Consider the following 14,438-nt stretch of genomic DNA (forward strand, 5'->3'; position numbering starts at 1 on the left):
CCCTGTAAGAATATAGTCAGTTTTGCTGGGTAGTTGATTCTTGGTTGTAGACCTAGTTCCCTTGCTTTCCAGAATACCATATTCCATGCCTTTCGGTCCTTCAGTGTGGATGCAGCCAGATCCTGCGTTATCCTCACTGTGATTCCATGGTATCTGGATGACTTCTTGGGTGCTTGTAATATCTTTTCTTTGGTCTGATAGTTCTTGAATTTGGCTATAACATTCCTGGGTGTTGTCAATTGGGGATTAAGTACAGGAGGTGATCTGGGATTCTTTCAATCTCCACTTTTCCCTCTTGTTCTAGAATATTGGGGCAGTTTTCTTAAATAATTTCCTGTAATATCGTGTCCAGACTTTTTTCTTTTGTCATGGTCTTCTGGTAGACCAGTGATTCTTAAATTGTCTCTCCTCGAAAGATTTTCTAAATCCTCTGTTTTGTGAATGAGATGCTTCATATTTTCTTTCAATTTTTTCATTCTTTTGGTTTTGTTTTATAGTTTCCTGCTGCCTTGTGAGGTCACTTGCTGCTAATTTTTATATTCTGGTTTTTAAAGACTGAATTTCACCCCTGGCTTTTTGGTCATCCTTCTCCTTCTGGTCTGATTTTCTTTGAAGGTAATCTTTCATCATCTTGCCTTATCTTTCATCTCCTTTGCCTCATTTTCAAGCAAAATTCAAAACAGTGCAATAAGAATAGAAAAAATAAAACACAATTTTTCAAGTACTAACATAGAAAGGAAAATCCTATGTAAAGAAAAACTGCATAAATTACTGTACCAATACTATGAAAATAGAAACAATTAAACTTTATTGTTCTAATATAAAACAATTCTTACTGAAGGAGAAAAACTAATATGTTACCAGTCAGGAAAGTGCTTACATTTTCTATTATTCTATTTACAGCAAAGAAAAACCTATTCCTACCTTAATGCAAGCTAAACTCAACAGCATGCAAACAAAACTATGTACACAACCTTTTTTACACAAATATACAATTTCATATATATATACATATATATATACATCTATATACATAAATATATATTTACAGAAAAGATAACTGAAAAATTATATCAGTCAGTATATACATGTATATATACAGACATACATATATATGTACATTTAAATACATATGTACAGAAAAGAAATCACATTGTTTGAAGAATTTATTATTACCCCCCTGTTCTGAGTAAAATGAATCTATGTAGTGGATGTAAATAAAATCCTTATAAGTTAAGTAAAGTATTGTTATTAGTATATGTCTATATAATGTGTAGCTATCTAGAATCCTTAACATTGCTAGGTGATATGGTGTATATGTTATGCTGATAACTATTCCTATCTAATAATGTGCTCATACTTCCATTCCCTGCATAAGTCCGGAAATACAAACCTGTGCTGATGGAAACCAATGAAAAACACAGAGTTCTGTGCTCAGAATCTTGGCCAGTGTGTCTCCTTTTAACCTGCTTCAGCCTGCCAGGAATTTTTATGGTGCCAGCTTGTATTATTGATTGTTGCTGTCATATAATGTTGCAAATTTTGTCCTCATAATTGTGTTTGTGATGTAACAATGTTCTTTCAATGTGTTTTTTCAAACAGTTCATTGTCTTGAAGAAATCTTGTCCACAGTAAGTCCTTTGTTCTTGTGTTATTGTCACAGTTGTCCTTGTTGGATTGTTGTATCTCCTTGTATCATTGTTGTGTTGCATTGATTTTTCTGTCCTCTTACCAGCTTCACCTGCAGCCACTGCAACTAATGCCAACCTCTTCTCCTATTGAAATCTTCTTCACATGCAAGCAATGCAGCCATGAATCTTTACAGGCAACCTTTACAGCCATAGGTGTCGTGAGAAGAATATCAAAAGGTCCTAGCCACACTGGTTCTGTGGCACTAGTCCTAGTAAAATTCTTAACATTTAAGGTGTCACCTGGATGAAAATCATGAAATGTGAAGTTGATCGGTCCAGCCTGAACTAATATTCTCAGCTCTTGCAATTCTCTGATTCTTTTCTGCAATTGTTTGAGGTATTCAGCAATAGTTAAATCTCCACCCAGTAAGGAGTCATAGACAGGAGTTTACTTTGTAAAGTAAAAAAAAAAATAAAGACAGGGGTCCTTTGTTGTGGGGCATGGCCAAATAGCATCTCATATGGGGAAACATGCAAATCACTTCTTGGCCAGGTTCTGAGGTAAAACAATGGAAGTGGTAAAATCTCTGGCCATTTTAAATGAGTCTCTGCACAGAGCTTTCCCGCCATAGTTTTAAGTTCTTGATTCATGCGTTCTACTTGCCCAGAGCTTTGGGGATGGTACAAAACATGGAATTTTGGTGTTATACCCAAGTTTACATGGATCTGTTACAAAACTGAGTCCGTAAAGGGTGATCCATGGTCTGAATCAATTTTAGATGGAACTCCAAATTTTGGCAGTATCTTTCAGTAATATTGTAGTAACAAAATTAGCTCTGTTCTTATTACTGGGAAATGCCTCAGGCCATCTTCTCAACTAATCAAAAATTACTAAACCGTACCTATAGTTACCATCCTTTAGCATAGTATTATAACGAATCTGTATATGCTTAATGGGAGAGAAAGCTATAGGTCTAGATGCAAAAGTTTTTTGTTTGAACATGTTTTGGTTAAATTTCTGATGTGTCTGGCAAGAAGAACATATCCTAGGTGCTATTTTTGTTATTCCAGGGGCTGTCCATGACTTTTTAAAGTGTCAGTCATTCCCTGTCTACCAAAATAACCCTGTTTATGGATGCTTTGGCAGATGTGGCTATAAAAAGTTCTTGGCAGGATTGATTTTCCATATGAAGCTACCTAAATACCATTTTTGTTTTCTGCCTTGTAATTCTGTTTCCATTTTAGCACCTCTTTGTCATTATGTTATATAGCCAGATCTTGTAGTTATCACAGTGAGATTTAAGCATAGCTCAGGTCTGGTAGCTGCTGCAAATTTTGCAGTCATATCCACTCTGACCTTGCTGCGGGCTACAGAACCGGTGTTTTTCTTATGTGATCTACAGTGCACAATCTCTCTTTGCTTTGGGAGTTATAAAGCAGCTAATAGTTCACATATTATTTGTGCATTGTCACCCATTTTTCCAGAGGATGTTAAGAAGCCTCTTTACATCCATAGACTCGCAACTTTGTGAAAGATCCCAACTGCATATTTGGAATCAGTGATAATTGGCACCCTCCTGTCCTTGGATATGATACAAGCTTGCTTCAAGGCTAATAACTTTGCAGCCTGCTTGCTCAGATGTGATGGCAAAGCTGCTACCCACACTGTCTCAAACTCTGTTACTACTGCTGTTCCTGTGTACTGTACCTCATCTCTCATAAAGGAAGATCTGTCCATGAAAAGAATGAAGTCCGGATTCTCCGGGGTTTGTCAGAGAGATTGTCCCTGGGTTTCTGAGTTATTTGGACCACCTTGGTATGCTCATGTAGCTCTTCCCCAGAAGATGGTAGGTCTGGTAGCAAGGTTCAAGTTTTCACATCTTTTTTAGGGTAATGTTCTCATCTTGTAAAAGTGTTAACTCGTATCTATCTAACCTTTGGTCAGAAAAAGCTTGAGTCTTGTGCCTTAGCAAAAGAGCTTCAGTCTCATCCAGACACATAATTGTCAGAGGATTCCCCAAAATTAAATCTGCCATCTTTGTGACTAACAGAGCTGTTGGTTGCCATGTCTCGAAGACATGGTGGCTCCCCTGCTATTGGATCCAGTTGGCCAGAGTAATATGCAATAGGTTTTTGCACTGGACCAAAAACCTGTGTTAGCACCACAGAGGCCACATATTTTCCCTCATGGACATACAGAATGAATGACCTTTTGTAATCTGGTAAACCCAGAGTAGGTGCCAATAAAATGGTGAGTTTTAATTGTGAAATGGCATCCAAGTGTTCTGATTTTAATTATAGTGGCTCTGTTACATAGTCTTTTGTTAGTTCTGTTATTGTCTTCACCAGCTCCCAAAATCCTGGTATCCATTGTCTGCAAAACCCTGTTGCTCCCAAAATTGCTCTTAGCTGCTTCTTGGTGTTAGGTACTGTTAGGTTTTGAATGCACGCTGAGAATGCACATATCTCTGAGATATGCCTGGCCCCTTCAGTTATAGTAAAACCTAAATATTCTACCCTTGGCAAAAAAACCACTGTACCTTAGACTCAGATATCTTATGTCCCCCTTTAAACCATTCAACTAGAAGGTGTTTGCTGTCTCTTTGGCATACCTTAGCTGATGGTGAGGCTAGCAGGAGATCATTAACAAAATGAATCAGCCTGCTTTCTTTAAAATATATATTGGCCAGATCCTCAGTTAAAATTTCAGAGAACAAGGAAGAACTTTCATAGTACCCTTGGGGCAAATGCCTTCAGGAGTATTGAATCTGTTCCAGATGAATGCAAAGATCTTTTGGGAATCCTTATGTGACAAGGAAATCACTTTTAAAAGACTGATATATATTAATTTAAGGTCGCCAAGGGATTCAGCTATGTAATTCCTAAATGAAAACTCAAGTCAGCCGTCAACCTTTTATAGAGTTTAATTACAGACAGGAGGAAGAAAGGAATTAGAGAGAGAGAGAGAGAGAGAGAGAGAAAGAGAGAGAGAGAGAGAGAGAGAGAGAAAGGGGAGAGAAGGGAATAGGGCTTAAATACCCCTTCTGTTTAGGCTGGGCCAAAAGGCCCAAGCCCTTAGATAGCTGGGGCAAAGAAAAGAGATCAGTCCCTATTACTCATGTGACCAAAATGGAGAAACAGTCTCAGAGGCCCCCGCCTTCAGCTTCCTTCAGAGCAAGCTTCTCAGAGCACCTCTCCAACCACTCAGAGCCAAAACTCTCCAACCTCCCCCCCCCCCCCCCCCCCCAGTCCTCAGACCCCTTTCTCTTTAAGGAAACCATCCAAGTTCCCTCCCCTCAGTTCTCACATCTACCAATCACTGTCCATCATTTTCCCTGTGCCAATGATGGCTCTAGCTTAACCCAGGACCGCCCAGAGGTCTGGGCTTTGCACATGTCTGTTGGAGGTCATATTCTCAAATAATTAAATTTTGATCTATGCTGCAGCCCTTCCTAAATCCTGTTAGGACTGAGTGGGGTGGAAATTGTATTTTCCAAGACCTGATTCTGTCATTCCAAGTATCTCTATTGTATCAATTCTAAAATCAATCATGACTCAAAGAAATTCCTGTTCTGTGCTTAAGCATAGGTCAAAGCCCTTTCCATTGTTCAGCAAAAGGTTTCTGTCCTAAAGTAATCTTAAGAAGGGAGGAGAAGGAACCTCCCATGCCAATGGGGTTCACATTCCAATACACTATCAGTAAGAAATTTTCCAAGTATGAAATTTCCCAATGGTGAAATTTCCAACATTTATAAGTCTAAGAAATTTTAAGGTTTACACTTATGAATAGGGATTGAAAAAAATGCAGAACAGAGAACTACAATGGTGAAAAATTTTGCAGTGCTGGGAATTGATATGATTGTGGCAGGACTTGGTACCACTGCATGCTGCTTTACCACATGATTATGGCCCTCAGATCTTGCACGAATTGATAGATTGGTTTGCCATTTTCATCCAATTTTGATTTTTTAATTGGGATGTTATATTCAGACATGCAGGGTACTATGATCTTCTATGATCTTCTGTTTGTTTAGAGACTCAATGAGAGGTGTTATACCTTCTGCAGCTTCTTTTGACAATGGGTTCTGTAGAGTACATGGAGCTGGACAATTTTTGGTTTGGATCTGGACTGGCACAACTGACTTCAGTAGGCCTATGTCTGTAGATGACGTAGCCCAGAGCTCTTCTGCAATATATGTGGGAATCTCATATATTTGTGGCTTCTCAATCTCAGCTTTTTGACTATCTAGAAACAATATTGGGAAAAGCTCCAGAGATTTTTCCAGCAATCCCAGTGAAATATTCCCTTCTGGTGTACAGATGATGGTAGCGCTGAATTTGGACAGTAAATCTCTGAGCAAAAGGTTTGCAAGTGAAGTTGTCATGAGCAGGAAAGAATGCTCTATGCTCAAGGGACCAAGGGACACCATAAGGGGTGGTAGCTTCTTTATTTCTTATGTTTCCCGTGAGATTCCCAGAACTTGTGCTGATCCCCACTGTCATACAAACTTTCTGGTGACTTCTTTAACACAGATTTAGAGACTCCCATGTCTAGAAGACAGTCATATATTTTAGGGTGACAAAGGTTTCTGTGCTTTGAGGCAGGGTATGGAATGGGATAATGGGAGATATACTAGGAAAACTAAATTCATCTTCCTGTCCTTCATTCTGCAATTATTTTACTATGCTTTTATTTCTTCTTTTATGTCCAGTTCTTTTGCTACATCTATGCCCTTTATTGCCATCTCCCTAGGATTATTTTCATTACCCAGTCCATTTCCCCTGTAATGTTCGCAAGGCACTTCCCCCATTTGTCCCCTTGTGTGTGTCAGCCTTTGGAATGTTGCCACTGACCACCTGCAAATGTTTTGGCATAGCACTCTTTCTGATGTAGTCTTGCATTGTGGACATGTCTTTGGCTTGGCCAGACCCCTGATAGAACCTGCCTTCATAGTCACCAAGGTAATTGGGTCTCCTGTCCTGATACGGATATTGAAATCTATCAGGGAACCCATTTCCTCTATAACGTGGCATAGTGGTTGTTTACCCCTTATCAGAAAATCAATTTGCATTGTAATAATTCCCATTTCCCTTGTGAAGTCTACCATTCTGCCTTGACCAAGACTGACACCGCCTTATGTAATATCCAAAATTTCCACAGAAATAACATTGTGAACTTCTATTGTTATCATTTCTTTGTTGGGAAAAGATTTGTCTGGGGTGCCTGAATTCCCTCATTGCTACTATTACTGCTTTTTCTTTCTTGTCAAATTTGCTCATTTCTATTTTTAGATCTCTTATTTCCTTTTTTAAATTTGCCAAATCAAGGGTCACATTGGGGTTCTTATCATGGTCCACTTGAATAATGTATGTGGCAACTCTCCTAAGATTTGCAAGGGATATTTTTGACCAGTCAGGACAGCTTTGTTGAAAGTAATGCTGGATTACTTACTGTACATGAGTTCCTCACAAATTGCCTACACAATTCTTGATATCTTTGTTGATCCCTATACCCAAAGACAAATGTCTTTCTTCCAAATCTATAAACTTATCCATGTGTTTGGATGGTGTTTCCCCCACTTCCTGCTTTAGTTGCTTAAATTTTATCTATGCCCCAGGTTTATTTGAGTGTTGTGTGATGGTGGTGATGAGTGCCTCCCTTGCTCTCACTAGTTCTTCATACTCCCTAGTATTATTTTCATCTCTACCTGCGCTAAATTCTGGCTACTCTGGTGTTTCTGGCACTATTTTTTATTTTCCCCCTTTTGTCAGCATTTCATCCATTAATATGTCCAAATCTGTGTATGTTGGATCATATTGTTTAATTATTTTTTCAAATTTTCTGATCATGGCCACAAGCTCTTCATGGATGAATGGGGTATTTTTTTTTTAAACTGTCCAGATCCATTTGAGTAAAGCTTTTCTTTTGTTTTACAGTGACCAGCTTCTTATTATTGGTCATCATAGGCACCTCACACAATGGGAAAAGAGTCCCCCATAGCATTCTCTAGCTTAACTGTTGTTGTTGTAGTTTTGACAGTTACACTTTGTGTTTTAAATTATTGCTCTTATTAACTTGTCTCTTTAACAATGCCAGTTCTTGTCCTATTCCATTTATTGTAGCCACTAAATACTTCAGTTGCACATCCCAAATATGAAATATACCCAAGTCAACTGGGTTTTATAGAGATTTTAATTCATACAGTGAGGAATTAAAGAAAGAGAGAAAGAGAGAAAAAGGAAATAATGAGAAAAGGATAGGTCGGTCCAGGGCAGCCCTGGCCAACCCAGGCCTAAGCCCTAAGAGAAAGATCAGTCAGTCCTTAATCACTCACCACAAGATGCGTCCAAGCAAGGATTCTAGTGATACCAGGCCAGCTTCATCTCAGCTGACTCCACCAGCTCAATCTTGAATCTGAATGTGAATCTGAATGTCCTCAGCTCCCTTTCTGAGTTCCTTTTAAAGGGAATTATCTCCTATGTCACCTCCTCTAAATTCTTACATCTACCAATCACAGTAGACATTTTTCAAAGGACAGACCATTCTTAATTCACACCTAAGTAGTTTAAACTTTTGAGTAATTCATGCCTGAGTAAGTTCTCATCTCTTTGCCTTTTGCAAGGTCACAAGTTGCCTGACCTTTATAGGTACTTAGCACCCTTTTGTATTAGTTCTAAAAATAGGCACAGCTTAAGAACTTTTTGCTTTATTATAAGTATGGGTTAAAGTACTTTTCATTGTTCAGCAGAGTTTACAACTTTATCTTCCCCTAAAGTATGCTTAAGTAGGGGTGGAGTAGAGGTCTTCACAGTCCTGATCTAAGTAGAAGTCTCACATTCCTGATCTAAGTTCCTTCATTGTTTAAAATGGGGAATAGTCTTAACCCAACCTTATGAAGTAGGGTCTGAGAATTTTAAGGTTCACAATCCAACCTTATGAAGTAGGGTCTGAGAATTTTTAAGGTTCACAGAGCTTATCTGTGGGTTCTTTCAATGTCTATTTTGCCTAATTTGAAAATATCGGGACAGTTTTCTGGAGTAAATTCTTGTAATATAAGGACGAGGCTTTTTTCTGTCATGACTTCCAGGTCGTTCAGTAGTTCCTATATTGTCTCTCCCATATCTATTTTTAGCGTCAATTATTTTATTCAGTGAGATTTTTCATATTTCCTTCTATTTTTTTCATTGTTTTGATTTATTTGTTTATTGATGTCTCATGGGGTTATTAGCTTCTGTTTACTCAATTCAAATTTTTAGATAACTAAATTTCTTTCATGATATTTTGATTGTGCTTTTCCTTTTGGTCCATTCTTCTCTTTATGGCACTCTTTTTTGCATTGGATGTTTTTGGCCTCTTTCAAGTAGTCTAAGAGAGAAATCAAATCCAGTCATTCAAGGAGTAGAGAGTTAGAGGGGGAGGTGCAAAGAGAGAAAAAACTCAAGATTCCTGTCAGAGAACAGAAGCTGAGAGAACTCTAACTGCTACTTCCCTTCTTTCAACTTGCAGCCAGGGAGAAGGGGCAGATCCAAAAAGCTGGGAGGAAGCTTCGGTCTCTGGAGATCTGGAGATCAACTGCTTTCCCTTTGAACCCCTGGATACCTCTCAGCTTAACGATAGAAGTCAGAGCCTTCTGTCTTGTGGACTGGGACATTGAAGAAAGCTGTCTACAGAGAAATCCTCTCTCCAAAGATTGATTCTTCATGTCTCTACCTAATCTGTCCTGAGCTCCAATACTCAAGCTCAATTAGCTCAGGAGTATTAACCAAACTAGGAGGTGACCAGAAGAGGGGTCAAGGCTGAGATCCTGAACCCCGACATCTTGGGGGGGTCAGTCTGCAAGTCCATAGGGCTTCCTGCTCACCCACTTCCCTTATCTGACCCCCTCTCTTCTCCCTGTGTGAACCCAATAGTCCTATGGCTATTGTTGAGACCAAAAAGAGAGGCAATGGGTCATTTTACCAAAGCTCTTTCCTCTAGTTCTTAACCTCCACCTCCCAGAACACTTGTCTGAGGAGAAATACTCTGTCCTTCAGGGAGACAATACTGGGTTACCTTCCCCCAAAAGGAAGAATGAGGGAGAGAGAGGGAAGGGAAGATCTGCTTCGGCCTGTTCTGAGCCAGGGGAAGTTCAGAGGCCTCAGCCAAGGGGCCTTCCCAGAAGATTAAATCTAGCTTGGCTTCTAGCCATGAGGCCTCCTACAAGATGAGGGGCCTCCTTGGAGCCTAGTGCCTCCAGAAAGAGCCAAGAAAAAGGGGAGTCAGCCTTAACACTCACCAAGTGATCATCTAAGGGAAGCAGTCTCAGGTCTTACCTCCTCCAAGTCAAGTTCCACTGCCAAAGGTACCTCTCACAGGAAGTCATGTGAAATATAAAGGCAGTTCTTTACACCACTTTCTGTGTCTCACATGTACTAATGGTAGCTTAAACTTGGCTTTGGACAGCCCAGGGGGTCAGTCAGTTGTTTCTGATTTGTTACTTGCTAGCACATGCCGATCATAGACCTTCCTCCCCCTCAGTTAATTCTTAAATGGGGGTGTATATATTCCTGGCTACTAAAATTCTAAAGACTAAGCAGGATGGAGTAAATCTAAAATTCACAAGACACTGAATGCCTTTGTCAATATTTCATTGGGCTGTGAATGATGGTCTCTAATGTTGGCTGTAACACTCTTCAAGGTTAGGAGTTTTTCATAAATATCTTGTTTGCTTCAGTTTCCTCCAGTTAGGTGATGAGGGTTGTTCTCTATGAATTCTGAAGATTCAGCTCTAAATCTTGTGACTCTTGCTTGTTTAGGGGTTTATAACCTTCAAAGATGTGACTGTGGACTTCACGCAGGAAGAGTGGTGCCTGTTGGACTATTCTCAGAAAGACCTGTACAGGGAGGTTATGCTGGAGAATGTGAAGAATCTATTCTCTGTGGGTAAGGATCATTTCCTCTTTTAACTTTGAATCTCCTTTTATGGGATTGTCTTCATTCCAAGTAAAGGACTTCAAGCCTTTGTCAATGATTAAAAAAGCAAAAGTGTTTATTATTGCCCAGAGTTCTCCTCCTGCCTGGTTTTTAGTTAAAAACATTTTGAATTATGTAATGGAAAGCTCAGATATTCCTTTCTTCATCCTGAAATTGGTTCTCTTCTGTTTTAAGAAGTTTCAGGTCAAAATGTAAGCCAGTGTTAAAAATTTATATTCCTAAAATTAAATCTCATTAGTCATCTAGTCCAACCTGAAATAAGAATCCTTCCTAGATTGATGAGAGATGATAAAACCCACCTAGGAACCTTCTCAAGGCCAGTAAAGCACAACCCTTGAAATTATTAAAACTAAGTTTATTAAGGGTTGGGAAATGATAAATTTATTCCTAAATCTGTCAATCTGTATCTCCTTCTATCAATATATCTCCTACTTCCTCTTGAGGTCTGCTCTTCTGGTCTTCACAAGCCTTTCTTATAGCTTTCTGCTCATAACTAATATCCCAAAAGCTATCTGACTATAATGATCCTAATTTACATGGATTAACAAAAAGGACAAAGAGGAAGGAAGGCCTCACAGATGTATTTGAGCCTTTACCTAAAGGGCTGGGGTTGGCTTCACTAGATAACCCAACATCCCAGTTGACAACCCTTGGAATACCTTGGCCAATTTCATTTCTGCCAGATGGATCAGAGGCAGATGGTCTCTGCATCTCAGAGAAAAGGCTGTCCACTCCAAGGCAAACCAAGGAATCCTTAATCTCAGCATAAGATTAGGACTACCAAGGGAAATTTGCCAGAGCAAAACCTCTTTCCAGGTTAGTGGAAAACAGCATTCTAAGAATGACTGACTATTAATTCCAGTAAATTCCCACAATCCTTTTCTCCTTGTCAGAATCCTCTCCCAGGGCTTGTATCCACGTTCTCCTCTTTCTTTAAGCTAATACATGAAATTTACTCTATTCCTTACCTACATTCCTACAAGCCTCTAATTAGACCTGAATTTTATGTGCAAATTCTCTATCCAGGCAGTTTTCCTTGGAGATGGGCATTGAAAGGAACTCTATATTTGCCAAGGTATAGCCCATTTCCTTTTTAAATGGATGTAGTTGTTAACAAGTATGTTTTGTTAAGAAGTATGAATGGGTGAAGTAGAACTAAGATGGTGGCATAGCAGAAGCAAAAGCTGTAATTGCCCTGATAATCTCAAAGTAACTTTAAAATAGTGCCTCTAGATGACCAGTCATAGAATGAACATAGGAAAGAGTAAGGTAGCTCTCCTAAGGAGAACAGCTTGAAATTTGGGGAGAAATGCTTTATTTGGGGGGATAAAGGGGAACTAGAAGTAAAACTACACATTGTGAGATTTAAAATGGTTGAGGTCTTAAGCTGTAGTGGTTAAAATAGTGGAAGATATAAATTGTGATAGATATAAGAGAGGGTGAGTGACCGCAGAAACACTACAGTGTCTTGGGTTTAAAATCAAATATAAGGTGGTCGCCAGGGAAATATTCCCAATTATTCAAATACCCAAGTCAATTGGGTTTTATAGAGATTTTAATTAACAATACAATGAATAAGCAAAGAAAGAGAGAGAGAGAGAGTAAGAAAGGAATAAGTATGAAGGGCCTCAAGCCAATATGGCCTAGTCCTGAGCCTTAAGAGAGAAATCAGTTTTTTAACACTCACCACAAGGTCTGACTAAACAAGGATTTTAGTGACACCAGGCCAGGGTCCTTCCTCAAAGAGTCTTCCAGCCAGAGATTGCTTCAAAGGGCCTCTCTCTTGAGCCTCCAGAGCTCCTACCCCAGAGGGACAGAGTCCCTCAGAGGAGCTCCTCAAGGAACTCTCCTTCAGAATGAGAGTCAGAAATCCAGCTCTCCTCCTGCTCTTCTCTGAGCTCTTATTTTTAAGGGCAAAATCTCCTCTGTCACCTCCCCTAAGTCCTTACATCTACCAATCACTGTAGATGTTTCTAAAGGACCGCCCATTCTTAGTCCATACCTAAGAAGGTGTGGATTTTTGAGTAATTCACACTAGGAAAGCTCTGAATAAGTTTTCCAGTTCTTTGTTCCTTGTAAATTCACAAGTTGCTTGACCTTTATAGGTACTTAGCTTAAGAAAAGTATGGGTTTAAGTATTTTTCATTGTTCAGAAAAGAGTTTACAACTTTATCTTCCCCTAGGGCAGACCCAAGTAGGTAAAGTAGAATTCTCAGATTCCTGCTTTAAGTAGAGTTCACTGCCCAGATGGGGAATGGTCTTAATCCAATCTTATAAAGTAGGGTCTGGGAAATTTTAAGGTTTACAGCATAGAAGTGTGCAGACAATCCATCTTGTATTTTCTGTATGAGGTTCTGAACCTGGACACATGTCAATTTCTAAACTCTGGGACCCTTGATTTAGCCTACATCAGAGCATCCGAAGCCCATCCCTTGAAATACAAAGGACTGGCACAAGGCTCTGGTGAGGCCCCAAAGTCACTTGTCCACTTCAAGCCTGTGGTGAAATCCCTAGACTCAGGACAAAGTAACTCCAAGTTTACTGAGCTGTGCAAAGAATCATCAGTCCCTAGAGGAGATTCAATCAACAGCTTTCTTAGCACCTAGCCCAGAGGCCATGATACTACATTGGAAGAAATGAAACTTGTAGAACACCAGAAGTACAGTGAGGGGAGCAACGATGCCTGCAAACAGAGCCCAACTTTAAGATAGAAGTTAAAGTGGAAGGAAAAAAAAGGTCTGTGGGTCAACAGCAAAAGAAACATCTAAGCATATAAAATGTCAAAGGATATAAAGAAGAGTAAGGTACAGACTCAGTTGGGGATTGAGATATCAAAGGAAGCCCATGCAAAACTTACAATAAAAATAAGATTAGTTCTCTGTTATTGGAAGAATTAAAAAAGGAATTAAAATATCAAACGAGAGAAATGTAAGAAAAATTAACGAATTAAATCATTATAATGCAAAAAGAAAATAACAGGTGAGAAAGTAAAATTGGCCAAGTAGAAAAGGAAGCACAAAAACCTGATGAACAAAACAGTTTTGTAAAAAGTGGAGTTGACCAACTGGATAGAGGGTAAAAATTCCAATTTAGAAGTAAGTTCCAGGAAAAGAAAATACCAAATGCAAAAGTGAAGTGGGGCATTACATAAAGTGAGTCCCGGACACCCAGAAGTTTAATGAATGGAACCAATATTATTTATTAGTAATATATACCTAACTGGCCAGGGCAACCTTCCTACTGAAAGCTGCCCTGGACTGAAATTACAGTGTTAAACTATGATTCAGTAGGCTGTTAGTAGCTTTATTTTGTAGTATGGTAGATATATTAAAGTGGGTAAATATCACCTAGCTAAAAATACTCTAAGTAGTAATCATAGAGCCTCCAGACAATGAATGTGAATCTGAATGCGAATCTCACCAGAATCCAAAGTCAGGATAAGGAAACTGAAATCCAAAGAGCCAAAGATGCTGAAAAACCATCGAGAAACCTCAGCATACACAAGGCCAAGACTACCAAGAAATACACCAGAGCTCACACTCCCTAGGCTAAAGACCTTCAGGAATGAAGAGCCAAGCATCACACCAAGAATGCCTGAATCCCTCTCTCAAGTGCCCATTTATATATAGTTTTCTCCATCCATCAATTCTCCTCATATCAAAGGAATAAATCACAACTTTAAGTTTGCCTAATTGGGGCAGTACTTGTGTCCTTTTGGGACGTGAACTTTCTTTGTTCTGTCTTACTAAGTGTTTAGTAGGGATACTTTAAATTCTTTGATTGATTAACTTAAAATAGAGAAAGGGAATACAAATTCCCTTTCCCAATCCCAC

General features: G+C 39.1%; 1 protein-coding gene across 1 annotated transcript in view; it reads left to right on the forward strand.

The window, feature by feature from the left end:
- The window catches only part of LOC100021511 (zinc finger protein 345-like), a 40,737-nt gene that overhangs the window by 13,334 nt on the left and 12,965 nt on the right, over positions 1 to 14,438 (forward strand). Inside the window, exon 3 of the mRNA XM_016422389.2 lies at positions 10,428 to 10,554. Within this exon, the coding sequence (XP_016277875.1) occupies positions 10,428 to 10,554 (127 nt within the window). The remainder of the gene's footprint in view (positions 1 to 10,427; positions 10,555 to 14,438) is intronic.

This window comes from Monodelphis domestica, chromosome 4, assembly GCF_027887165.1.
Source record: "Monodelphis domestica isolate mMonDom1 chromosome 4, mMonDom1.pri, whole genome shotgun sequence".
NCBI classification, from domain to species: Eukaryota; Metazoa; Chordata; class Mammalia; order Didelphimorphia; family Didelphidae; genus Monodelphis; species Monodelphis domestica.